Source organism: Fundulus heteroclitus, chromosome 7 (genome assembly GCF_011125445.2).
Source record: "Fundulus heteroclitus isolate FHET01 chromosome 7, MU-UCD_Fhet_4.1, whole genome shotgun sequence".
In the NCBI taxonomy this organism is placed as follows: Eukaryota; Metazoa; Chordata; class Actinopteri; order Cyprinodontiformes; family Fundulidae; genus Fundulus; species Fundulus heteroclitus.
The window spans coordinates 11,667,740-11,693,639 of record NC_046367.1 but is presented as its reverse complement, the minus strand read 5'-3'; the positions used below and the strand labels follow the sequence as shown (position 1 = coordinate 11,693,639).

At 40.1% G+C, this 25,900-nt stretch overlaps 2 protein-coding genes across 2 annotated transcripts; both read left to right on the top strand.

The window, feature by feature from the left end:
* The first annotated feature begins 2,235 nt into the window (after positions 1 to 2,235).
* On the top strand, positions 2,236 to 22,671 carry LOC118563813. The gene is made up of 4 exons (XM_036139739.1): positions 2,236 to 3,154; positions 21,294 to 21,696; positions 22,141 to 22,215; positions 22,317 to 22,671. The coding sequence occupies exons 1-4, from the start codon at positions 2,236 to 2,238 to the stop codon at positions 22,669 to 22,671; spliced, it is 1,752 nt and encodes a 583-aa protein (XP_035995632.1).
* A 1,730-nt stretch (positions 22,672 to 24,401) lies between these two features.
* On the top strand, positions 24,402 to 25,374 carry LOC105940255 (olfactory receptor 6Y1-like). The gene has a single exon (XM_012882742.2). It carries the CDS (start codon positions 24,402 to 24,404, stop codon positions 25,323 to 25,325), a length of 924 nt encoding a protein of 307 aa, XP_012738196.2. The 3' UTR covers positions 25,326 to 25,374.
* The last annotated feature ends 526 nt before the right edge of the window (positions 25,375 to 25,900 follow it).

Genomic DNA, 25,900 nt, shown 5'->3' with positions numbered 1-25,900 from the left:
AAGTTGGCGGCTCTGCAGTCGAACAAATGTGCAGTAGACACTAATTCGAAGAAGAGAAGACGAGTGCACAATCCCAAGCGTGCGGTAAGAATATGTTCGGTGACTGCTAGCTAAGCTAAAAGTAGCCTAGCCTAAAGCCAAAGCTAAGAGTAGCCTAGTAGCCTTGCAAAAGACTTGTTTTTACTGTTTCTCCTTCCTTGTTTAATGTTACTGTGACTTGCGTTTGATTTTTATTCATACCACTCTCATTTAATTGTTTTCCAGCCGCCTGTAAGACCTATTATGAGATGGTGCGCAGGAGCATATACCCAGCCAGAAAACTCATTTCGGGCGGAAGCTGCGAAAAGTTCAGCTCGGAGTCGAGCGAGAACAACGAGGGTAAGAGTTTATTTGGTGACTATTTTTCAGGTGCATTGATAGTGTTGTGTCCATACGCAGTGCATCCCATCGCACAGTACTGATTCATTGTTTTTTTACAGCTGCTAGAATCGAGACAGAGTGTGCTAGCGGATCACGAGGTGGAACTCTGGAAGTCCGCCACCGTAGACCTCATGTCTGACGAAGAAGATGGGGTTGTTGGCGTGGTCTCTGGATGGATTGTACGGCCGCCGTCATTTCGTAGGCCGGATCTCTCTGAACTCTGTGTGAAGCTGCAGTCCCGGTTAAAGGCGACGCCGAAGTACAGAGCCACGCACAGTAGGCGTCTGCACAACGGACCTGCCTCGGAAAGAATGCCGCCAGTTACCTACAACCCCGAGGAGGCAAACGGACAGTTCACGGAGTTGTAGTTTTTGGATACCCATGTGTGGGCAGATCCTTGCGTTGTATATAGTTGTGTTTGTTTTAATAAAGCTCTTTCTTTGCATAAACATCTTCCTGGCAAATGTTAATTTCCTCTATAAATTCATTCATGTCCTTGATGGTAGCCTAATAATAATGTAGTAGCCTACATAGGATTACATGAATATACAGCATAATATGAATATATATATATATATATATATATATATATATATATATATATATATATATATATATATATATATATATATATAAATAATTTATTCGGGATCTGCCAACCAATCAGGAGTGATTTTACTTGTTTGAAAGTAGGGGTTTCATCCAATACTGAGTAAGGTTATTCAAGCCAGGCCTGGCCAGCCGCGCAGTTTCGCTGCATTCATATGCTAATTAGGGCCATTAGTACAGCTGAAAGCTCTCCATATACGTCATTGTCCGGTTCTGACAATTTGTGGCACTGACAAACGGCGACAAGCGCGGGTTGCAAATTGTCGTCAACTGTCGAAATGAGGGAGGGACGAGAATCTCACTTTTCATGCAGTGTCATCCAGGGGACCTTGTCAGGTCCTTCTTTATGCTCCCTTTGTTTTCCAGTTCTGTCTTCATCAGTCTTGTTTTGTTTATTTATTCTCAATAAATTGTCATTATTCATTTTACCATGCGGGTCCCAAGCTCTTGGCTGCACTTTGGTCCATCTCCAAAACACAACTTCATGAAAAACATGCATTGCTTTGCCTTGTTGCCTTTGTCTCCAATTTACAATTATACCCTCACCAAGGAAAATACTCCCAAAGCCAAAAAAAATTTATGGAAAATACCCACTGGCTAAAATTGTTTAGAAAGTGGTTAGAAAGTCCAGAACTTGCCACAGGTTTGATAGTAGTTTTTTATTCTTAATGTTTTTAAAATCAGACAATAAGATTTAGGCTTTTGATTGTAAATTAGTTCATAGTATAAACAAAAACCTGAAATTTCCTAGCAAGCTAAAGTGTACCCTGAATTTGGCCTGTTTATTTATTTATTTTTTTATGTCTTTTTTTTGTTTTGTCACTTAAAGATACGCAATTATGTATGTTTTTTGTGCACAAAGAATTCACAGATGACTCCTGACTTTACATTCACAATCTAAAATCCACATCTAATTTATTTAGGAATCACGGACATGTAACTTTTTTTTAATCTGCCTCATCTTGGTTGGTATGCTTTAATGCAGGTAACTTTGTTAGAATTATTTACATTTTGCAGTGCAACACGTGTTACCTTAAGAACATAAACAGAACACAAGGCCTCAAGAGGTGCAATCCTTGTAGGATAAAGCGAACCTACAAAAACCTTTGTTCAAACTTGGATTATACAGTTTGTAAATTGTGTGGGAACACACAAATCTATACTTTTTAACAATTCACCTTAATGAATGGACATTGGGGAGCATTTATGGATGAGGTAAATGTTACCTATTTAACATTGGATGGTTATGTAGAAATGAACAAATACAGGTATTTGTATTTTACTATTATCCTGATAGTGTATATTCTAATAATCTGCAGTAATGCCACTATTGTGTATCTTATCTGGATTCACAAAAACCTCCATGAGCCGATGTACATCTTCATTGCAGCTTTGTTATTCAACTGTGTTCTTTACAGCACAACTGTTTATCCAAAGCTTCTGATTGACTTTTTATCTGAAAAACAGATCATAAAATATTCATCCTGCATTTTTCAGTTATTTTTGTTTTATTCTGTAGGTGGTACAGAATTCTTATTGTTAGCAACCATGGCCTTTGATAGATATGTGTCAATATGTAAACCTCTGAGGTATCCAATTATTATGAGAAAAACTACTGTGAAACTTCTTCTGGTTGTAGCTTGGTTTTTACCTGCTTGTTACATTGGAGCAGAAGCAATACTGGTTGCTGAAGCTAAAATATGTAACTTAAACCTGAATGGCATATTCTGTAACAATGCAATTTTGACTCTTCAATGTGTGAGATCCACACCACTTACAATATTTGGCATTGTTACATTAATAAATGTTGGACTAGTTCCTATGCTCTTCACTGTATTTACATATGCAAATATATTAGTAATTTCTTATAAAAGCTCAAAAACATTTAGAAAAAAGGCTGCTGAGACCTGTGTGCCACATCTGCTGGTTTTAATCAGCTTCTCCTATTTGTCTACATATGATGTAGTTATAGCTAGAATACAATCAGATTTACCAAAAACTGCACGCTTTATAATGACTTTGCAAATATTTCTGTATCATCCTTTATTCAATCCATTTATATATGGATTAAAAATGAAGGAAATTTCTAAACACTTAAAAAGAATGTTTTCAATGAAAAAACTAGGTTAAGTTGTGTATCTTTATTTATTCATTTTTATTTCCAAGGCTAATTTTAGGAATGACTATTATTTGGGAACTATACACTAATCCATCTATCATTTTAAGTACGTTTTGAATATTTAACATTGTGAATGAGATTGTGTTACTGTTGCAGCTTTTTTCATTGCTGCTAATTGCTTCCTTTTCATCTCTACTTTTCTTTTCATCAAGATTGTGTTTCATCTAATATCTGTGTTCTAAGCTTTTAAAATTGGGTATGCGTGTTGGTCTTTTTCCCACCATATGGAGTCCAAACTTGCACTTTCATACAATGTGCTACAGGAGTCCCAAATGTAAAACGATGTGAAGCAAGACTTTTCAGACATCCGATGAAGGTTTAGGATTTTCACTGAATGTGTTATTTAAATAAAACAAAAATATAATTGCTCTCTCTACCCAATGTTATAAATCGCTGTATATATATTCATTGTAGATTTTTTGTTTGTTTTTGTTTATTTTCAAAATCATTAATGTTAGAAAGCATCTTCAAATAGCAATATATGTGAATGGTTGTAGTATTTTATTACACAGCTTAGGTAAAACACAAATCTATTTATCAGCAACAATGTCACTTCTGAAATTGTTATTACATTTTGCAAGACCTTATTACTATAAACAGAGGTTTACAGAATAACTTTGAATAAACCTTCAAGCTGTGGACAAACTACACAACATTCTAAGTTGTCAGAGATTTCCAAAAGGCGAGGAGTTCACTCCAATAGACTTATTTTTATTTCATGGCTGAAAGACTAAGGATCACATAACTAAGCCTGATTAGGGATCACACACTACAGGATTTTTCAAACCCACTAAAGAAAGTTCCGCTCATCAAACTCTCAGAATCTATCATGAAGAGAGCAGTTTGAAGGAACAAACATCAGTGGGTCGTGGTAATAGAAAATATTCTCAGAATTTTGACAGGTTTCTTTGACACTCTCTAAAGAGAAGAAATTTAAAATATATTATGCCTAACTCACAAGTGAATGCAATTTTCATAGTGTTGATACTATTCTTTGTAATACTCATATTGAGAGTTTAGAACATGTGTTTGAGGTTTGTAACATCAATGTTGGCTGTGATTTAAAAATGTTTTTTCTATCTTAAAAGACAGCAGTGTAATATTTGGGCTAGATCACACAAATATTAAGGATGCATAATGAATAGATCTATTCTATGTGTAAAATATTTTATTCAGAAATGTAAATTTGTAAAATCAAATCCAATTCTCCTGAGTCAAAAAGTCAGATCATTTATCTAATGGCTTGATTCTCAGCAGAGGGCAATTATTGTTACAGCTTTGGGAAATAAGGTTTTTCTAAGAATCTGTGTATGGTTAATTTTTTGGTTTTTGCGTTTCAAAATAAAATTGCAAAAAGAAAATAACTGGTTTTACTTCTTTCCGTTTTTAAAACCTATACATAAAAACAGAATTTTAAAAATAATCCTAACCCTTATTTTCATTAGCTGTCCAGATCAAAATATAGGGCTTTTCTTTGTACCAATACCACAAATTCGAAGAAAAGTGGCTGGAAGACACTGGCATTCAGCAGTTAGAAAAAACTGGCGATGGCTGTGCTCGACACGTATTCGACATTGATCAATGAACTTTTTGAGAATGGAAAACCCCACTCTGAAATAAACAATGCTTTTCGCAGTTATGGAGCTTGTTATGGAAATATATGATTAGTTGTTGTATTAATCAGGTATTTTTTATGAAAATAATAAGAGTTACCTAATTCCTAAACTGTGTCTTGGAGTTTACAGAAGGTGTTTTTTTTTTTTTTTGCTGACCCACTTGAAAATAGTAGATCTGTTCAAGCAGAGGCCAGGCACAAAGTCAGGATGTTTAATGGTTGTTAATGTTATCTTGGTTAAACTCCTAAAACCAGACCTGAGCTAAAAAATACGATATTTTTGTAGCTGGCCTGGTGACCTGGATTTGGTAGTAAGTGGAGGAACCGTTTGAATTTGGGCACGAAGGAGTAATCATCTGCAGCACCACATGGTCAACCCGAAAAAAGGTAAGGAGATTTTGATTCTCTTATTGGCTGAAAATTAGACGTAGGCTAAATCAAGTGGTGCTGTGGATGAAAAACTCTCTTCTCAAAACAATAGAGATTAAACAAAGCAACTAGTATGAGAGGGTTGAATGGAATTTATGTTGAAACCAAGGAATGATTGAATGGGATCTATGTTTAAGTCTATGTCAAAAACTTAAAAGGCTGAGGTTTGGCCACCTCAACTCGGGGCTGACTACTGCCGGTGACTTTAGGGCTGGGGTTTAACGCTACCCTTGAGATTTGAGACTCTCAAAAAGAAGCAGGAGATAGAGGTCGATATTTGTTCTCAGGTTTGGCCATCTCAACTCCGAGCCGATGGGAAGCCAGTGTAAAGTAGGGCCAGGGTTTTGCGTTTCCCCTGAATTTGGGACTTTCTAAAGAAGCAGGGTATAGGTACTGTTGGGATACAGTAACATCCTTAATGTAGAGACTAAGACTGCCAAGACGCTTAAAAGATTAGGCTGTGAAGAAAAGAGATTTAAAAGGGATCCCAGAGAAACAATTTGGGTTGTTTCTCAGCTCCAGAACAGGGTTCTGGAAGCACTACGGTTAGATCAGAAGGTATTAAAAAGACGGTTCCGTCAAATGGAAGGGTCGCAGATGACTCTCCTTGCACGCAAGCTGTCTGTCTTATATGCTGTTTGTCATGTCTTGTCCAACGTATTGTCTTGGTTAAAATGGGATCCATTCTGGTTGCAGGAGTGAAGGAGAGCCTGCTTTGAGTCCACGGCGCTTAAGAGTATGTGGGTGTGTGGGTGAGAATATGGGATGTATTGTGGAAAGTTACTGTGTGGAGTTGATTTTATTTTTGAGGATTAAGTAAGAAAGTGTTCATCGGGGCGGGAGCATTTGATCAGGATATTGGTCAAAATGAAGGGGACCGTGTGCCCTGGAACTCAGAACAGGTCGATGTATTAATGGCTTTTGTTGAAACGTAGGAGAAGTTGGACAGAGGAACGCGGTCTGAGAGGAAACAAAATTCGGTCGAGGCAGTTACATTGGAGGAAAAACAGATGGAGCACGGTGAGCCGTTGGGTACATTTTTAGTAAAACACTATGTTAAAAGTAAGAGAGAGGTTAGAAGTTGGGAAAAGTTGTATGTTATTTGGCAGAGAATTAAACATTTGTTTGAGACGACAGAAAAAGAAAAAACAGAACATTCCCCGCACCGCAGGACAGATCTCCAACCCCACACATCTTAAACACGCCCCCTTCCAGACTATATCCAGTCCTGGACCTGTTGGGCAGAGAGTTAAGAGTTCCTAGATACACCCCCAGAAACAACGCATTTCTAGACGACACCCACAAACCAAATGCATCATCTATTACTCCTCCCACAGCCCCAACCTCGTTGATGCCAGGCAGGGATTGGTCTCTGGCAGTTGATACGTCCCGCCCACTGCTAAGTGTTCACCCCGCCCCTCAGATGACCAAAGCTGATGCTGAGGACCACATGGTGAAGTATTGAGGGGAAGAAGAAGATTTTTCGCTTTTAAAAAGATTCTGGGATCATGATGAGGATTTGAAGGAAATATATTAGGATCCAATAGATGGCAGTATTGCAACAACAATAGATGCAAGCTGCCATTAAAACCTAAAGAATAAGAAGACGACCACATGACTGTAAGAAAAGGAGAATAATGAGTCAAAGGCAGGAACCAGGAACGTGTCAGAATCGTGCGCTGCTTACCATTAGTTGAAGAGACCTAACCGGGGAAGAGTAAGTGCCGAGGGAACTAGTGTGCCTACTCCAGTAGGTGGGTGGTGGCTGGAGTGCGGCAGATGGAGCTGGCGAGAGATCCGAGACAACCTCAGCAGGCAGGAGAGACAGACGGTTTGACCAGAGAACAGGAAGCTTGAGGGTGCCAGTGGAATCCGAGAGGGGAAACCTCAAGCCCGACTTGGTAACGCCAAGGGAGTATGAGGGGGAACGCCAGAGCAAAATCTGAGCAGAGAACTCCACTGGTACACAATCCTCTTCGGCTCTGGCATCTTCCGTCTGTCTGTGCACTGCTTAAGAAGCCAGAGGAATCTACCTCTGATGATTATATATATATATATATATATATATATATATATATATATATCTATATATATATATATATTATCATCAGTCTTTGTGAGCCCGAGGCCTCCGTGGGTGCTACTTTGCCTCAGCCCGAGGCCTCCGTGGGTGCTGCTCTGCCTCAGCCCGAGGCCTCCGTGGGTGCTGCTCTGCCTCAGCCCGAGGCCTCCGTGGGTGATGCTCTGCCTCAGCCCGAGGCCTCCGTGGGTGATGCTCTGCATCTGCTCCTTCACGGAGCAGATGCAGTTTTGGAGGGACTAAGTCACAAAGACTGGGACGTGTCGATCTGAATCTCTCTACCTAATATTAGAAAAATCACATTTTTTTTAATTTTTTTTTATAGGTTTATTGTGATTCCTGCAGGGAGAATTTCAATTTATATGGACACTACAATGGGAGAGTAAAGGAAGAACAAGAAGAGAAAAAAAAGAGAAGAGGTGAAAGAAAGAAGAGATAAAAGGGAGAGAATGATAAAACGTTCTCCGTCTGCTCCATCACCTGGAAAGAGAGATGCAAAAAGAACAGCACAACCAACAGACATAAAGCAACAGATACAGTGGAGTAACACCTAGATGCCATTGCTAAATCATATGTACTATTATTTAAGCTGAAATGTATAAAGTAAAACCTGAAAAAAGAAAGTGAAAGAAAATAAATAAATTACAGGTTTCTGTATATAAGTGAACACTTAATACCTGGAACCCTGCACCTGTGGGAGTTTGTGAGAGTGCACTAGTTTAGGTGAAAATGATCCAGAAGGAAATAGCTCGATAGCGGTTGTGGAGAACCAAAGGCCCGCCTTCCCCGAGCACAGAGGCAAGGGTCAGGGGACCCATAGCCCCGGACTCCCAACGGGGCCCCCAAAGCAGGGCGCCTAGGAGGTGCCGACACAGTATATCTGCAACCGCCCCCCCCCCCCCCAAGGAAAGAGGAGAGACGACCCCAAGGAAATCCCCCAGCCATCGCAATGCCGACGCCCCCAAGAGCCGCGGGGACGAGCCCGTGGTAGTCCCGCTGAAGTGGTCCTTCAGCGGGGCTAGCTGCCGGCTAAAGAAAAAAAAAATCACATTTTAATCAAAAATATAAACAATATCTTTTCATCTTGTGAAAAGTTATCTCTCGAGCCCTGACGTAGATAGTCCCTTGATTTAAACAAAAAATAGCCGCACAGTGCTGAGGCATCATTAGTGTGTTCAGCTTGAATCAGCAGGATTGGGTAGCAAGTCGACCGCCCCAAGATGGCGGCCGTAATTCCTGCACAGCGACAGTCAATGCGAAGTCTACCCTTATATTATGTCTATGATGAGGACCCCTCTAGGGGCAGTTCAGATTTTTGTATGTTCAGATATAATACACTAGACAGCAGACATAAAGCAGGTTGATCAAAGGAAAGTAGGAATTAGCCTACTAACAACTTCTGCTAATTGTAGGTCTAGGAACCACCAGTCAGCAGAACCAAAAGTTAAAGTTAAAATGGAGTTTAAGGGTGTTTGGCGAAAAGAACCCTGCTGATTTGACAGATTTTATCAGGATACATCTAGTCATAGATCAGTTTTGGAGTTATCCTCAGATGGAGTACATTGTAAAAAGCAATACCCTCAATTAGCTATCATGACATATTTCCTTAATTTACTTACGCTTAACATTTTCAGTTCTAAAATTTCAACTTCATTTCATGAGTTACTGCCATTTCAACTGAAGTTTGTAAGCCAGTTTAATAACATGTAAATCTGGACATGTTAACATAACTTAACATTTTGAGTTTTAAAATACAAACCGGATCTCTTACAGACTTATCACTACCACGGGTGTGGAAGCAATATTATTGCGAGGTACAAATAGTACTGAAATTCGGTTTAGATTTGATAAGGGATTAAAAATTATGATACGATTTTAGTCCCCCTTGAGGAGGTGATTCCCTCACTTGCAGTTATTATCAACTGAAGAAGCTAACCACCTAAGGACGTGAAAAGTGAACTGGCGGATGGATACTTTTTGTCAGCAGGTTAAGGACTTTAGCTAACTGGCATTGTGGCATTGGCTTTTTTGACAGAGGAACGAGAGAAAAGGGAGTGAAACAAGGTAAATTTAATTTAACAAAAATTTCTTAAATAAATGTTTGTCTGTAGCATTTTTACAGTAGGTTTTCTCTTGGGTATGTAGTATTTTCTTAACTATTTATAATTATATAAATCCTAGCTCAATTGATGGCAACTTATTACAAGAAAGCTAAAATGCAGTCATATCTTCTTCTGAAATTACTGTTTTAAAATAGAAGAATTTTTTTCATCTATAGGCCGCTTGTCTAGATACAAGTGGCCGAAATGAGTTTTCTCTGTAGTAATATAGTTATAATAATATCATCTTTATTGTCATTGAAACATACATTGAAACATACATTACAAGGAAATTTGTTCTCTGCTTTTAACCCATCACCCTAGGGGAGCAGCGGGCTGCCATGTGAGGCGCCCGGGGAGCAATCGGGGGTTAAGGGTCTTACTTGGGGACCCAGAGTGCAGGCGCTGGGGATCGAACCGGGTACTTGCATCCTTCTCTGAGTGCAAGCGCGCTGCTCTAACCACAAGGCCAACACTCCCTCAATTTCTTTGCATTTAACCCATCCCCATTGGGGAGCAGTGAGCTGCCACTTTAGGGCGTCCGGGGAGCAATTGGGGGTTGAGGGTCTTGCTCAGGGACCCAGAGTGCAGGCAGTTGGGATCGAACCGGGTACTTGCATCCTTCTCAGAGCGCAAGCGCTCTGCTCTAACCGGTAGACTGGGCTCTCCCTTAGAGATAGGGTGAGGAGCTCAGTCATCCGGGGAGGACTCAGAGTAGAGCCGCTGCTCCTCCACGTCGAGAGGAGCCAGTTGAGGTGGCTCGGGCATCTGGTTAGGATGCCTCTGGGACGCCTCCCTGGTGAGTTGTTCTGGGCACGTCCCACCAGGAGGAGGCCCAGGACACGCTGGAGGGACTATGTCTCTCGGCTGGCCTGGGAACGCCTTGGGATTCCTCCTGAGGAGCTGGCCCAAGTGGCTGGGGAGAGGGACGTCTGGGCCTCCCTACTGAAGCTGCTACCCCCGTGACCTGACCCTGGATAAGCAGAAGAAAACGGACCGACCGACCGACCGACGGACTTTTTGTCAGCCACTGGTGGATATGGTTATACCAGTAAGCAGTCATTTAGAATACGTACTATGTTTACACTCCTTTTTTCCCAATCTGAACTACTTTTAATGTTTGTCATGCTTGCAGTTAATGACAAATGCTTTTGTATCATATTCTAAAAGTTTATGATCTGTGTTTTTAAGGTGCTGGTGGTCCAGTTGTTAAAGACTACTATGGATGAAGTGGAGCTGTAAGTTTTGTAATTTTGCCTCCCACAATGAAAGAACAATAGTAAGTCATTACAAAGACACTCATGGACGTGGAAGACGGCGTTGGACATGCATTTACCCAAATTGTCTAACTGTGCTCCAATCTTATGTAGATTTTGCAAAACATATCAAGGAACTTAAAAAAGGACCATATCCAGTTGCTAAACTACGCTGTAAACTCTGTACTTTTTCAGCACAAATGGACTACTGTTAGTAGTCCATTTGTGGAGTGCTTTTTCAGGTCTAGCGTAATCTCAACTTTACTGCACATCAGAGTCAATATCATATTTATGCTACTACGTTTGTTGATTTTAATCCTGACCTTGTTGTAAAATGTCACAGTCAAACCTTTGTAAATGATGTGGAGGAACACTTGGATGATTTAGTGTCATCAGATATATTATTGCCTCATTCTGAAATTCAGCCTGTGCATAATTCTATTCAGTGGCGGATTGCATCCCTTTTACTTCGCCTGCAAGCAGCCCTTCATGTGTCTAAGTCAACAATTCAAGAAATTGTTGATGACTTGTGTGATGTGGGTAAATATGCTAGACAAATAACTAGGCAGACGATTGAAAATATTTTGAAGGAGCTGTTATGGGAGTTTTGGGTGGAATACTAAACACTAGTAACTGAGTTCCCATCTTTACTAAATGACGAGACGGTGGTAATAACGTTCCAGCACTTTTATTGAGAAACAGAGCAGAGATTCACATAGATGGAAAGTAATCACACCCCACGGTTCCGCTGCAGTCTCTGTCTGCCCTGTCTCTGCCTGCCTCGCTTTTCGGGCTTCCCCTAATACTGCACCGTGGCCTTCCCATGAGACAAAACAAAGACAGTCTATCGTAAACAATCAGTATCCCTCAGCAGCTGCAGCATTTGGCCTTGCAATCAGAAAACAGTGGATCTTATACACAGACATCAGGTCTCCAGGCCTCCTCTGTCCGAGTGGTGTGAGGCCATAGTGACTTCAGAATAATAATTCTTATAACATTCCTCTCTTTTTTTTTTTTTTCTGATGATGGCATCGTCAGCATCAAGACAAAACAAGATGACCCATCACTTGAAAATGTGAACAAAGCACAGAGGAACCATTTCTGTAAACTCGTAAAGTGGGACCCAAAGGGTTCCCGTGTTGGAACCGGGTAGTGCTGGAACTTTTAGTACTGATCAACATGAATGCTTCATAGAGCTCTAACACACAAGATCAAAGGTTTAGCTTTTGTCTACAATTTAGGGTTCATCTATTTAAGTAAGGCCTGTTTAAGGTACCTATGCGCACATTATTTTAAAATCACATTAGACTATGGTAAGCTAAACCTGTTCAGTAACCAAGGTCGAATCCGTCTACTCTGACCCACCCTGAATACCCTCCTACTCCTTTCTCCACTCACTCCTACGATGGACAATAATCCACCACTCCAAATTTACAACACCAGGAGCAAAGGCAGGAGAGGTTCAGTGTGGGCAGGGGAACCCCAGAAAAAGCTACCCCTAGGGGGCAGTAAAAACTGGCAAGGCCCCCCTCCCAGGGAGATCTGCTCTCGGCCAATCTGAGCCTGAAAACCCTGTATTGAATCTATGTGTTATCATTACCAGCTAATATTAAAGGATCTTTAGAGCCAATCCGATCCTGGTTCTTCCTATATCAAATCAAAAGGTGCATAAACCATAGATCCTTGTGTGTCTGAAGCAAACAGTTTCCATTTTTTACCATAAAACCATATTGATCAACATGATGTAACATTAAAGTGTAGATGTCTTAACACAAAAAAATCAAACATGCGAGTCAGTGGAACAGAGCAGTTAAACAAACAGCAACACAATTGAGAAGAGTCTGAAACGTCAAGAACGCAAAGTTAAGAAAACATTCAGGCCTTTCAGGCACAAGGCAGAAAATAATCTAATCGCGCTTAGGGTCTCTTCAGGCAACTCCTCCCGTTGAATAATAAGGAATCAGAGTTCTCTGGCTTCTTCATCCTCAGTCCTCTTCTTGGTTCCTCCTCTCAGGCTGGATGATTGAGCTGGATGGTAATAAGTGTTCAGTTCTGGATGGGCACTGAGCATTTTATTTTGCATTTCTCTCTAATAAAACACTTTGTGAAGATGGTCTGCAGACACGAGTCCTTGTTTCCACTGGAGAACAGAAACAAGGTGTAATTAGTGTTCTTATCAAAACCCCTTTCATGTGTCATTTAATAAAACATCCTCCAAGCACTTTCACATTCAAGATATTTCTGTCCACAATTATTTAGCTTTCAGAATTCTGCAATTTAATTATTAGTTAAAAAGAGTAATCTTTAAGTACAAATGTATCTGCAGTAAATTCATAGTAATTCTTAACAGAATGCTTTTAATGTGTGTCTTAACTGTTGTTGTCTGACAGTTGAAGTTCTCTGCAACATAATTTCATCAACATATTCGTTTCATGACATTTCCCGTTTTATTTTGAAAACCCAACTTTTAGCCAGTAACCTTTTCTTTGCATTTTATTGATGCCTGCCAGAGTAGCAGAAATCAGTTTACTCTAAGATGTTTATTAAATGAAATGCTATTTAAAAGTTCAGATTACTCTACCTATATAGTGAAAACTAATTAATTCATTTACTTATTTAACTGTTGATATAATACCCACTTTATTAGGTTGCTCTATGATTCCCATCAAGTTACTTCTTTAAAAGTTTTCACCTTTACATAATCCTAATGTGTTTCGTAATGTGTGTTTTGCTTTAATTGTGTACAACAAAATCTGAAGTGAAATGCAAGAAGTCGTGTCTGCAGAACTCATCTGTGTTTGCTGTCGAAGGTTGTCCGATGCCTCAGTCATAGTCCTTCAATGTCCTTTTTCTGTCCAATGTCTAAATTCAGCAGCCCAACATTCTCCTTCTCATCAAGAGTCCATCCTCCAGTCCTCACGCCTGCAAACAGAATGAATTCTGCCAGCATTTTTTGCCAAAGAAAATGCTCCATAGGTTGAAAAGAAATTACAGCAAAACTGTCACAAACATTTTAACTACAGTGTTCCCTCTAACATGACAAACATAAAAGAAACAAAATGATAGAAAAAAAGAAATCAAACTTTGTCTCTGACAAAATAAAACTCAAAACTGGATCAGGCTGAAGTTAATGACATCACCTTTAGTCCTTGTCCCAAGGATCAGCCCCCATGGCACTGCGGCACTGTTTCTGCATTCTCTCGCATCTGAGAATGTCTAAAATGAGACTAAATCTCTATGTTAGCACATTCCTATCATATTGACCAGGTTTCTTTGCAAATAAAAAGAAGCAGAAAGATAGAGCTGTTAATAGCAGAAAGCAACAAACATCTTTAAGACACCACCTTTCCTGCTGGAAGATCTGGCATAACTTGGTTAAAACTAAGTATAATTTAGTGGCCAAATCTGATTATGACTCCTTACCGCACTGCTAGCACTGTCTTCTGAGAAATTAACAGCATCTTTAACTGAAGCAATACAGTGTGCAAATTCACTCAGTTTATTTTCAAGAGAGGCGTCTTTAGGCACAGCATTTAAAAGGCAGACAAAGCTTTACTGTCATTCAACCTGTTGAATATGTTTTAAATAGACACAGTAGGTTTCATACTGTTGTTTATGTCCCAATTCTAACAGTAATTTCTGAACTTCTCAAAAGAAATGAGGTACTGCATGAGTAAAGGGTTAACAGGTCAGGTGAACACTTAGGGCAGTTCAAATCATGTCTGGATGGTGAGTGCTTTAAAAATAATCAAATTCTCTTACATGAAGATGTTAGTTTATGCATAAATTTGTACATTGACGATTTCAAAATTTGTAATTCTTCAGGGGCATCTAGAAAAAAACACAAAGTCTGCGGGGTCTATTGGGTTCTTTCCAATTTATCAAGAAAATATAAGTCGTCATTGTCATCAGTATATCTAGCTTTACTGTGTAAGACTGAACATGTAAAGATTTATGGTTATAATAGTGTTTTGGAGCCATTGATAAAGGACATTCAGTACCTAGAAACAGTTGGTGCGTTTGTTAAGGAACTTGGCTGTAATATAAAAGGGACCATTTTATTTGTGGCTGCAGACCACTTGGCTGCACACTCCTTAGGTGGATTCCAAGAGTCCTTAAATGTGGACAAATTTTGTCGGTTTTGCCTGTGTAACCGTGAAGTAATACAGACTTGTGATGTTAGGAGTGGTAAGTTTGTTTTACGAACACCAGCGTTGTATGATGTAGCTGTAAATTTGTTGAAGCAGAGTGAACTTTTGTCTGTTGATGGTGGGAAACGAGAAGACCCTCTTAACACATTGACAGGTTTTCATGCATGCCAAGGTTTTCCACCGGATTTTTTTTCACATGATGTGCTGGAAGGCATTGTACCCATAGAGCTAAGTCTGTACCTTGCAGATTTTATTTCCAAGAACTATTTCACATTGGATGAACATTTCAATTGTTTACATAAATTGCTGCTGCATCTTTATCCTGAAACTTGCTGCAATTAACACTGATTTTTTTTAAGCTGTATGCCAACGAAATTTCGTTCTGTACGCACTTTGTGCATACAAAATGACAATAAAGTTGTCTAAGTCGAAGTCTAAATTTATGCAACGTTTCATGCGCCTCTGTGTTTAAAGAGCTGTTTATAAACCATTTTTGTAATAAATGTGATCTCAACCGTACTCTGTTCTTGCAGATCCCTCCCCCCAATAAATCTATAATGTTAAATGCTCTTAAATAAACAGATTTAAAACTTAAAACCTTTCATTGTTAGACTACAGAGCTTATTGTGGATACTTTTCACCACAACTGTGGTTAGACATGATCTCTAATCTAATTAGCTTTGTTACTACAATTTGTGAAAATAAATGTTTAAAAACATTTGAGTTCTAAGTGCATTCAGTGTTGTCTTTTGGGAAATTGGTGAACTTGCCATTATTAATTAACATAAGGGATAATATCTAAAAATATTAGTCTATTTAATTTGTAATTTTAAGTTCAATTGCTGCCTTAAAAACATGAGTTAATGTAACTTGAAAAGGGATTTTATTTTGAATTGTGAGTTATTTTAACATAAAAAAGTGATTTAAGAGAATATGTAATTGCATATTCCTTTGAAAAGAGAAAGCAAGTTTTCTCAAACAGATAAGGCAGTGTTGTGAGTTGTTCTTACTTGCGGTACTAAGTTTAAACAGCAATTGATCATTAATTGAAAAATTGGTATAACTGAATTATTTGAGTTAAAAGAATATATTGTTAGAAGTTCACTTGACAATAGAATCTGAGTTTTTGTGAATGGGTAATGTAATATAGTTAGTGATTTCAACTCAGAGTATCAAGTAGAAACAATAAATTATCAACTGGGAAACTTTTCAAAGTTGCCCTTTCTTAGTTGAATGAAAGCTTTTCTTAAAGTTGAGATAACTCGTGTTTTTAAGACAGCAACTGAACTTAAAATTGTAAGTTAAACCACCCTGATTATTATTACAGTGTAGCTGATGCTGAAGAATTTATGACAAACGTTACTGGTTTGAATCGTTTTATTAGCGAAGTTAAATTTGCAAAGTGACAGAAATTAGCAGGAACAGAACATATGAGGAGAAATTTAAAGGAGAGATACCAAACTATGCATTCTATGTAAACACATTCTTAAAGTCCCACTAGAGCCCAGATGACCTTATTACAGTATATTTTAAGGGCAGAAAAATATGTTCCTTATTCATTTGGTGATGTACAATCCCTGGTGGAGAAACTGCCCAGCAATGTTGCTGGTGGTAGATTGTGGCTGGCTGAATCGAATAATTTGACCAAAGACACAAAACTGGCCCTGGGTGATTTTAGAGAAATTTTAGGATGTTGTGTACCCGATTCTGCTGTAGATGATGAAAATTATGCTCGAACCTTCCTCATGCCACATGACACTTCATTATCTTCAGTAATTTCTTACTTGGAAAATGCAGTTAGAGAGTGTTTTCCCTTATCCACCCCTGCAGCGGTTCCTAAGTTTGACTGGGACCCACAACCGCATCCGAAGGAATACATAACTAAGGTAGCAGAAAAAGGGACCAAACACATAGCTGTGAATCCTAAAGGAAGACAGGTCCAATCTGGGTGAATTATTTAGAGAAGTAGTTTTAAAAGGTGTACCCTCTTCAGTATTTCGGTTGATGAAACTAAATCCTGATATGCCTGGTTGTGAATATGCTCGCTGGGGAAACCATTTGGTATACTATTTGCATGTAGCTCATGATGGGAAGAGGAAGAGGAAGCAAGAAAAAGAGGAATTACAAGATCAGTTAATTAAATTGTGATTACTGGAAGCAAAGCAGACAGTGAGAAAGAAAAACAAAAAAATTAACATGTGATGGTACCAGCAGTTGGATCTTTGGGAGCTGCAACCCCGAAGGTGTCACCTCAGTTTAATTTACTCCAAGGAGGAGGCTGGCCTCCACAAGGTCAGTACCCCAGCAAGGGGATAACTCTTCCTATGGACAATATTGACACACCCCCTGAGGATGACCCGAGCAGCATGAGCACTGCAGATCCCATGCTGCAAGCGAAAGTGGAAATGACTGTATAAACTTTTAGTGGACACTGGAGCCACATATTCCATTATTTCCAGACAACCATCAGCCTCTGGGTTGTGGACCAAGACAGTGTCACTGAGGTGCTTCTCAGGGAAGGAACAGCGTCTGCCGTTGCAGCCCATGGGGGAAGAGTTTGGTGACATCTATTGGGGACTGTTAACAGAGCCTGCTACAACTGGTGTTCTCTCAGTGTTTCAGCTATGGAAGCCCTGAGTGCAAAGTCTGAGCTCCTACTCGTCCCCACCTGACCCGCCACACGTCACTCTGTTCTATGGCAGGAACCACACAGGCTGGTATCAAGAATCCTTAGCAGTAGAACTTGGTAAAACACAGACAGTCACTTCTAGGAATATACAGTATATGTGGCACCTGAGGGTGTGGCAGCTGCAGTGATGCTACTGCTGAACAACTATGATGGTCAATGATGTTAGATGAAACGTTTCCTCATATTTCTCTTTCTCTCCATGTTGAGCACCAAGCAAAGGAATTAGGGGGCATGGTAAAACGTCCCTTCAGGCCACTGATTGGGCTCCTACCAGCGTTGCAGGTTTGCTGTTTTCAGAATATACTAATACCCATCACTTCTTTATGATGTAACTGATAAGTTTCTTTTTCAACATGAGCTTTTGCTTTGTAACCATGGCCGGGTGCGTACTGATCGTCATGAAGCAGCAGAGGTGTTGGCTACTCTTCCATCACAACTATGAGCAGACAGTCCACTGACGTGGGATTAATTTAATGTGCTCCTGTTAAATTTAAGGTCACTATTGACTCTCTTCTCTGGGTGAACCAGTAACCACATTAATCTTAAGCAGAGGAAGTGAGTGCTGATACCATTGCAGGCCCCCTTGCAGCTGGAGTTTAACAACCCTCTGCCTCAGCCTGGAACATGTCACAGTTATGGTTGTGTTTAGGTTTTGGACTTATTAGGACTTTTTCTGTTTACTCTGTCACGATTTATGTTTCTGTCAGGTTTAAACACCTAAAACATTCATTACAGTTGCATATCTCCTACCCATTCTAAAACACATCCCTGTCGCTCCTTACTTTTATTTTCTAAGGAGTGTAGGGGAGGCATACAGCAATGTGACCTTCGAGATAATACAAAGCAGTTTCCCACAGTTACGCTATGCGTATGCAGACCAGATGACTGAGTGCAGTTCACAACATGTTTTTTCTGCTTTATGTAGACCTTCTGTACACATAAGGGAGAAAATTAATACACATATACGGTAAAATAAAATGGTAACCACTGGTCTAAGTGTTCCAGTAAATATATAATAAAAACACTAAACACAAACACAGTAATACAGTTTCTGTCTTAGTTTTAGTTTCTGTTACAGTTTGGTTTTTGATTTGATTTTGTTTTGTACTGTGCTCTATCTACTCAGTTCATCATTCAGTAGTCAGCCAGTTCACTTCATCTCTCAGTCACTACCTAGCAGTGTTGTATAAAGTACTGAAATCTCGGAGTCAGGTAAAAGTATAGTTACTTCTCCAAAATATGACTTTGGTAAAAGTCCAAGTCACTGACTGAAATGTTACTTTAGTAAAAGTCTTAAAGTATCTGAAATGTCTTGTACTTAAGTATGAAAATTACTGTAAAAATAGATGTACTCAAGTAATATAATGAAAAGTAAAAGTAAAAAGTAAAACAAAGCAAATGCAGTTTGAATTACATTTTTTAGATTTTGGTAAACTTTGAAAGTCAAAATCACTTAAAATAATATACACAACCAAGTGTTGGAGAAATTTAGACCAAGTTTAGACAGAAAACACAACCTTTTTGTAAGCTTTCAGTTTTCCTTCTTCAAATAAGGTCAGTGATATATACTTTAAAATTGTACACAACCAAGTGCAGGCAAAGGGGGAGTATACTAAGAACATGGTTAAGTGATAAACCAGGCTTAGTGAACCTACAGCAAGTGGTAAACCTGCTAATAAATACACCTGCATGCCGGCCAGCTGACAGCTTTGCTAGGGCGTGGGACAACAGTCTTTTTGGGCCCCCCCCCTCTACAAATGCTGCCACCAAACACACACACACACACACACACACACACACACACACACACACACACACACACACCAAAGAAAGTCAACTTAACTGTATGCTTCATGCCCTGGAAATCTCTGCATTTTATATTTTCAACCCAGCTATTGAATTTAGTGCACTAGTTGATCTTTTCTTCATAAAAGAACAGCAAGCATTGCAGCCAAAATATGGCCTTTTTTGACCTGCTGTATATTAGCCAGTCCCTAACAATTTTTCCTTTCCATTGCAGGAGGTAGAATATGTGAAATACTTTGGGAATTCTCTGGCCTCTGAATCTGCTGGCAGTTCATTTTCCATTGCTGAGAAAGGCTTTGTTTTTGCCATAAATGCACAACATTCATTCGATCAAATCAGTCAATTTTTTGGCCGTAACGCAGGATCACCGAAATTAACGCTGTGATCCGTCTCTGAGCCACGACGCTCAGACTATCCGATTGGGCAGTAAGCCCCTCCACCTGCACTCTGTCTCCTTCTCAAACACATGCTGCTCCTTAGACCTGTTCCTCACTCCTACTCAGCAGTTTTCCCCTATTTTGTGCCGATGAGCACAACCAATGAGAGTGGAGTTAAGGGGGGTGCTTACCTTGTCAAACAAAGGCCAGGCACATTAGTGATTGGCTGCGTGGAGTGCCAGGCCCCGCCCCCTCTGGCGTATAGCAGCGTTGAAATGACACTGTGAGAAAGCCGAGCACTTCAAACGGAGGCGCTCCGGGCGAACCTGTGCATCTACGCAGTCTGGCAGAGCCGAACCGACACGCAGGAATACAAATTTTTCAGGGGTGCTGAGCTAAGATTTAGGGGTGCTTGAGCACGCCTCTGGTGGTGACGTACAAGCCCAGCCAAGTCCCGACTCTGTCGCAGTCAATCAGTAGGTGGGGTCAAAACACTTGCGTGCGTGCGTGCGTGCGTGCGTCTCTCTCTCTCTCTCTCTCTCTCTTCTTTTTTTGTAACGAGTAACTAAACAAAACATTCAAAATGTATCGGAGTAAAAGTATGCAATTCCACTTGTGAAAGCAATATCTGTCGAGCTCTATTTGGCATTGAGACATCATTTCCTATTGCCTCATTGCTAGACAGGACACTGGGGGAAAAAAAGTATGCAATTAAGTTCGGAAATATAGTAAAGTAAAAGTTATCAAAAAAAAATTTACTCCAGAAAAGTATAAAGTACTCCAAAATATACTTAAGTACAGTAGTGAAGTATTTTTACTTTGTTACTGTACAAAACTGCTCCCTAGTCTGCCTGCATGTCACTCTCCTGCCACTAGTCTAACACCAGTAAGATCTGTTCACTTTTCAGTCATCATCCAATCAGATTCAGTTACTTTCCTGATTAGTTCCATCTGCAATTAGTGTTTCACTCCGGACACCTGTTTATCCTTCTATTTATACCTGCCTCATTGACTCACTTACTGCCAAATCGTCATTTCATGCCATCTCATGACATCCATCTTGTGGTCACTCGTGTCCTGCTGCCGTGTTTTTTGTTCTGTCTTTATGCTCCACCAGCTTGGACTCTAAGCCTGTAACATCTGTATCTCCTGGTTGGTTTTTGTCTTTCTTACATTAAACACCTTTTTTCGTAACTCTGTCCGGCTGAACTTCGGGTTCACCAGCACCTTCCAGTACAGAACGATCTGGCCTCCTTGAACCCGACGCCGACACACAGTTTGCGATCCGAACTTAGGCTGCCTAACTGTCCTCCCGGCGTCGGTCCCAAACGCCACCTCCCCAGCAGTGACGGTTCTCCTAAGCCGCCCTGCCGCCAAAAACTCCGATGCCCGACCGCCGATCCAGTTCTGTCCAGCTGTGGGTAATCCGGTCAGTGACTCCTCTATACAGCTGGTCCAGGCAGCGGATTCGGCATCCCAGTGTTCCAACTCAACATGTCAATGCTGTCAAAGCGAAGTCTCCACTTCTCCAGCTACAAATTCCTCCTCATCATCCGCTCCAGTTGGTTCCGCTCCTTTGTCAGTCTCCGGCGAACCATTCAGCATTCCTTCCACCGATTCCTCTGACCTCACTTTCGAGAAGGTGGAGGAGGGCTTTAGGTCATTTGTGCCCCTAATCAAGAAGCTCAGAGAGGACCTGCTTCACTATTATCCTCCTGTTTTAGAGGAAGGAATAAAGAAGCTGGAGGAGAAGTACAGAACCGCATTGAAAAATGATTACCATCATCCAGCTTATTCAGCGATTCTGAAATCACCCACCAGAGGTCAGTCTTCCCTCTCCCACCAAACCTTCGAGCCAGCCAATGCCAATATCCACACTTCAGTACCCGTCCACACCAGTAAGAACTCTTCTGTGCCAGACCACGAAGAAGTGGACACTCTGGACTCTGCCCAGCCGCTGGCTGCCGAAGGCCTGCTTTGTCTCCGGTCGTTCTCCGGCAACAGCTTTGAAAAATCACCAACTGCCAGTTTCTGTGGTTAGCTTCTTTGATTTTGAAGTTGATTTCAAAGAAAGCAGACCGTACTTAGCTTGTTTCCAGCCTGTGCACATGTTGGTAGATCTCCAAACTCCATTGGGCCCATGGTCGCTTCGTCTCTCCTGTGTATTTTTTCAAGATGGCACTGCGCGGACGGCTGCCCGTCGCCTCGGCTGCGTTTTTTGTTTCTCTGCTTTCTCTTCTTTGTGGTGTTTTTTGGAGTGTTTTGATATTGGTGAGTGCCGTGTCTGGCACTCCAGGATTGTGTGCACCGAAGAGGCATACTTTTGGGACTCTAGTGCTGTGTGTTTTGCTACTTTTGACACTCTTTGAAGCGGTGAGGGGAGACCCCTTTGTCCGCGGCTCCGACCCCATTGTTTGCACGTGGGCTCAGCTACTCGGACTGCGGGACTCTGTGCGCTGCGGCCCTACTCGTCGACATGCTTGGTAACCTGTGGTGCCTGCTGAGGTATGGAGGAAACGAGGAGGCTGCAGGGGCGGCGGGACGGAGCGGAGGAGGAGTTGTCTGCCATCGGTTCACGCGGGTGGTGTGGGATCTCTCCCCCCCAGGACCGAGAAGCAGGCGGCGCTGGCCCGTTTCCAGGGGAGGTGCAGGGACGTTGGTGTTGTGTGCTTCACGGAAACGTGGCTGGGTGGGGCTGTGGCGGTCTCGGCGATCTCACGGGACGGCTTTGAACTCATCCGCGCAGACGGAACTTTGGCAGAGAGCAGAAAAAAGAGTGGAGGTGGGCTGGTGGTGTTTGTGAATGAGAGGTGGTGTAACGCAGCGCATGCGCACGTGAAGCAGAAGATATGCTGCTCGGACGTTGAAATCCTGGCAGGGAGTTTGAGACCTTACTACTTGCCGCGACAGTTTGGCCACGTGATCTTGCTCTGTGCTTATATACCTCCCCCACCCCTCTGATGACGCCGCGGCTGCGTGTGAGCGGATTCATGGCGCGGTAAACAAACTGCCGACAGAGCACCCCCACGCCCTCCTACTGATCACAGGGGACTTCAACCACGCCCCCCTGTAGACACTGTAGACAAATCTACAATGTTATCCTTCCTATACGTGTCTCGTATTATTTGTGCTGTTGTGCAAGAGGTTTTTTTGATATCTCAAACTGTATCCTGTTATAGGATAAAGTTTGAGGTTTTTTTGTGGCCTCTATCTTTTCACAGAGTAATGGCAGCGCCCCGTGGTCACCGCGTGGTGACCTTGGCAGCAAGGCCTCAGTAAATCGTCTCCCCCTGAAATGTTTGTGATGTTTGTTTGTTCATGTTATGGCGATTGTACTTAAACAACAATTTCCTACTGGGTTTATTAAAGTATGTCTGATTCTTATTCTGATTCTGTAGACCCTCCTTGCTAGAGTGGTTAGCGGAAAAGAGAAATGGGCCAGGGAAGCTAGGCTTTATTGGATTTCAGTAGGCACTCTTGACTCCTTATCAGGTCTTCCTTTATGCTCCCTTTGTTTTCCAGATCTGTCTTCAGCAGTCTTGCCTTTAAGTTTTGTTTATTTATTCTCAAAAAATAAATTATTTAATTTAATTATTAATTTCACCATGCAGCTCCCAAGCTCTTGGCTGCACTTCAGTCTATCTCCAACACACAACTCCATGAAAAACATGCAATACCTTGCCTCGTTGGCTTTGTCTCAAATTTACAATTATACCCTCATCAAAGAAAATACCCCCAGAGCCAAAAAGAAGTGTATAGAAAATTCCCACTGGCTAAAATTCTAATTATGAGTTGATCAAATCATTAATTCAAATTTAGGACCCAAATTATTCGAAAAGCTGGAGTTTTAGATTTTGCAATGTGCACCAACTTGATTGTTTGTGGAGTTTTCTGTTTCTTCCTCTGCATGCACAAATGTTCCAGCTGGGAAGCTAAGGGAGAAATATTGCAGGTTTTAGACAACACAACACCATATTGATTATCTTCATGCACATGTAATTTCAACTGAAAAACATGAATTTTACAGTCAGCTTGTACAAATCAGAAGGGCCTATATAGCAAGTATTTTGATTGATTTCTGACTCGGAGAAAATGGCTTTCTGCGCATACAGTGTTTAGAAAGTCCAGAACTTGCCACAGGTTTGACTGTAGTTTTTTACTAATAATGTTTTTAAAATCAGACAATAACTTTTAAGCTTTTGATTGTAAATTAGTTCATAGTATAAACAAAAACCTGAAATTTTCTAGCAAGCAAGAGTGTACCCTGATCTTGGCCTGTTTTATTTATTTATTTATTTATTTGTTTTGTCACTTAAAGATACACAATTATGTATGTTTTTTGTGCACAAAGAATTCACAGATGACTCCTGACATTCACAATCTAAAATCCACATCTAATTTATTTAGAAATCACAGACATGTAACTTTTTTAATCTGCCTCATCTTGGTTGGTATGCTTTAATGCAGTTAACTTTGTGAGTTAGAATTATTTACATTTTGCAGTGCAACACATGTTACCATAAGAACATAAACAGCACACAAGGCCTCAAGAGGTACAATCCTTGTTGGAGAAAGTGAACCTATAAAACCTTTGTGCAAACTTGGATTATACAGTTTGTAAATTGTGTGGGAGCATACAGATCTATACTTTTTATCAATTCACTTAACTGAATGAACATCTGGGAGCATTTATGGATGAGGTAAATGTTACCTATATAACGTTGGATGGTTATGTAGAAATGAACAAATACAAGTATTTGTATTTTACTGTTATCTTGATAGTGTATATTCTAATAATCTGCAGTAATGCCACTATTGTGTATCTTATCTGGATTCACAAAAACCTCCATGAGCCGATGTACATCTTCATTGCAGCTTTGTTATTCAACTGTGTTCTTTACAGCACAACTGTTTATCCAAAGCTTCTGATTGACTTTGTATCTGAAAAACAGATCATACAATATTCATCCTGCATTTTTCAGTTATTTTTGTTTTATTCTGCAATTGGTACAGAATTCTTATTGTTAGCAACCATGGCCTTTGATAGATATGTGTCAATATGTAAACCTCTGAGGTATCCAATTATTATGAGAAAAACTACTGTGAAACTTCTTCTGGTTGTAGCTTGGTTTTTACCTGCTTGTCACATTGGAGGAGAAGCAATACTGATCGCTGAAGCTAAAATATGTAACTTAAATCTGAATGGCATATTCTGTAACAATGCAATTTTCACTCTTCAATGTGTGAGATCTACAACACTTACAATATTTGGCATTTTTACATTAATAAATATTAGCATACTTCCTATGCTCTTCACGGTTTTTACATATGCAAATATATTAGTCGTTTCTTATAAAAGCTCAAAAACATTTAGAAAAAAGGCTGCTGAGACCTGTGTGCCACATCTGCTGGTTTTAATCAGCTTCTCCTATTTGTGTACATATGAAGTAGTTATAGCTAGAATAGAATCAGGTTTACCAAAAACAACACGCTTTATAATGACTTTGCAATTATTTCTGTATCCTCCTTTATTTAATCCATTTATATATGGATTAAAAATGAAGGAAATTTTTAAACACTTAAAAAGAATGTTCTCAATTAAAAAACTGGGTTGAATTGTGTATCATTTATTTTTGTTTCAAAGAGTATATTTTGAATATTTTGAATGAGATTGTGTTAGTGTTTTTTCATTGCTTTTTTCATTTTTTCATTGCTGCTAATTGCTTCCTCTCCTTTTCTTTTGATCAAGATTGTGTTTCATCTACTATCTGTGTTTTAAGCTTTTAAAATAGGGTATGCATGTTGGTCTGTTTCTCACCAGATGGAGTCAAAACTTGCACTTTCATACAATGTGCTATAGGTGTCCTAAATGTAAAATGATGTGAAGGAAGACTTTTCAGACATCAGATGAAGGTTTAGGATTTTCACTGAATGTGTTATATAAATACAAAACTATAATTGCTCTCTCTGCCCAATGTTATAAATCACTGTAAATATATTCATCGTAGATTTGTTTTTTTGTTTATTTTCATTAATGTTACAAAGCATCTTTAAATTGCATTATATGTGAAGGGCTGTGGTATTTTATTACACGGCTTAGGTAAAACACAAATCTATTTATCAGCAAGAATTAATGTTAGTTCTAAAATTTTTATCACAATTCTTAACACCTTATTACTTTAAATAGAGG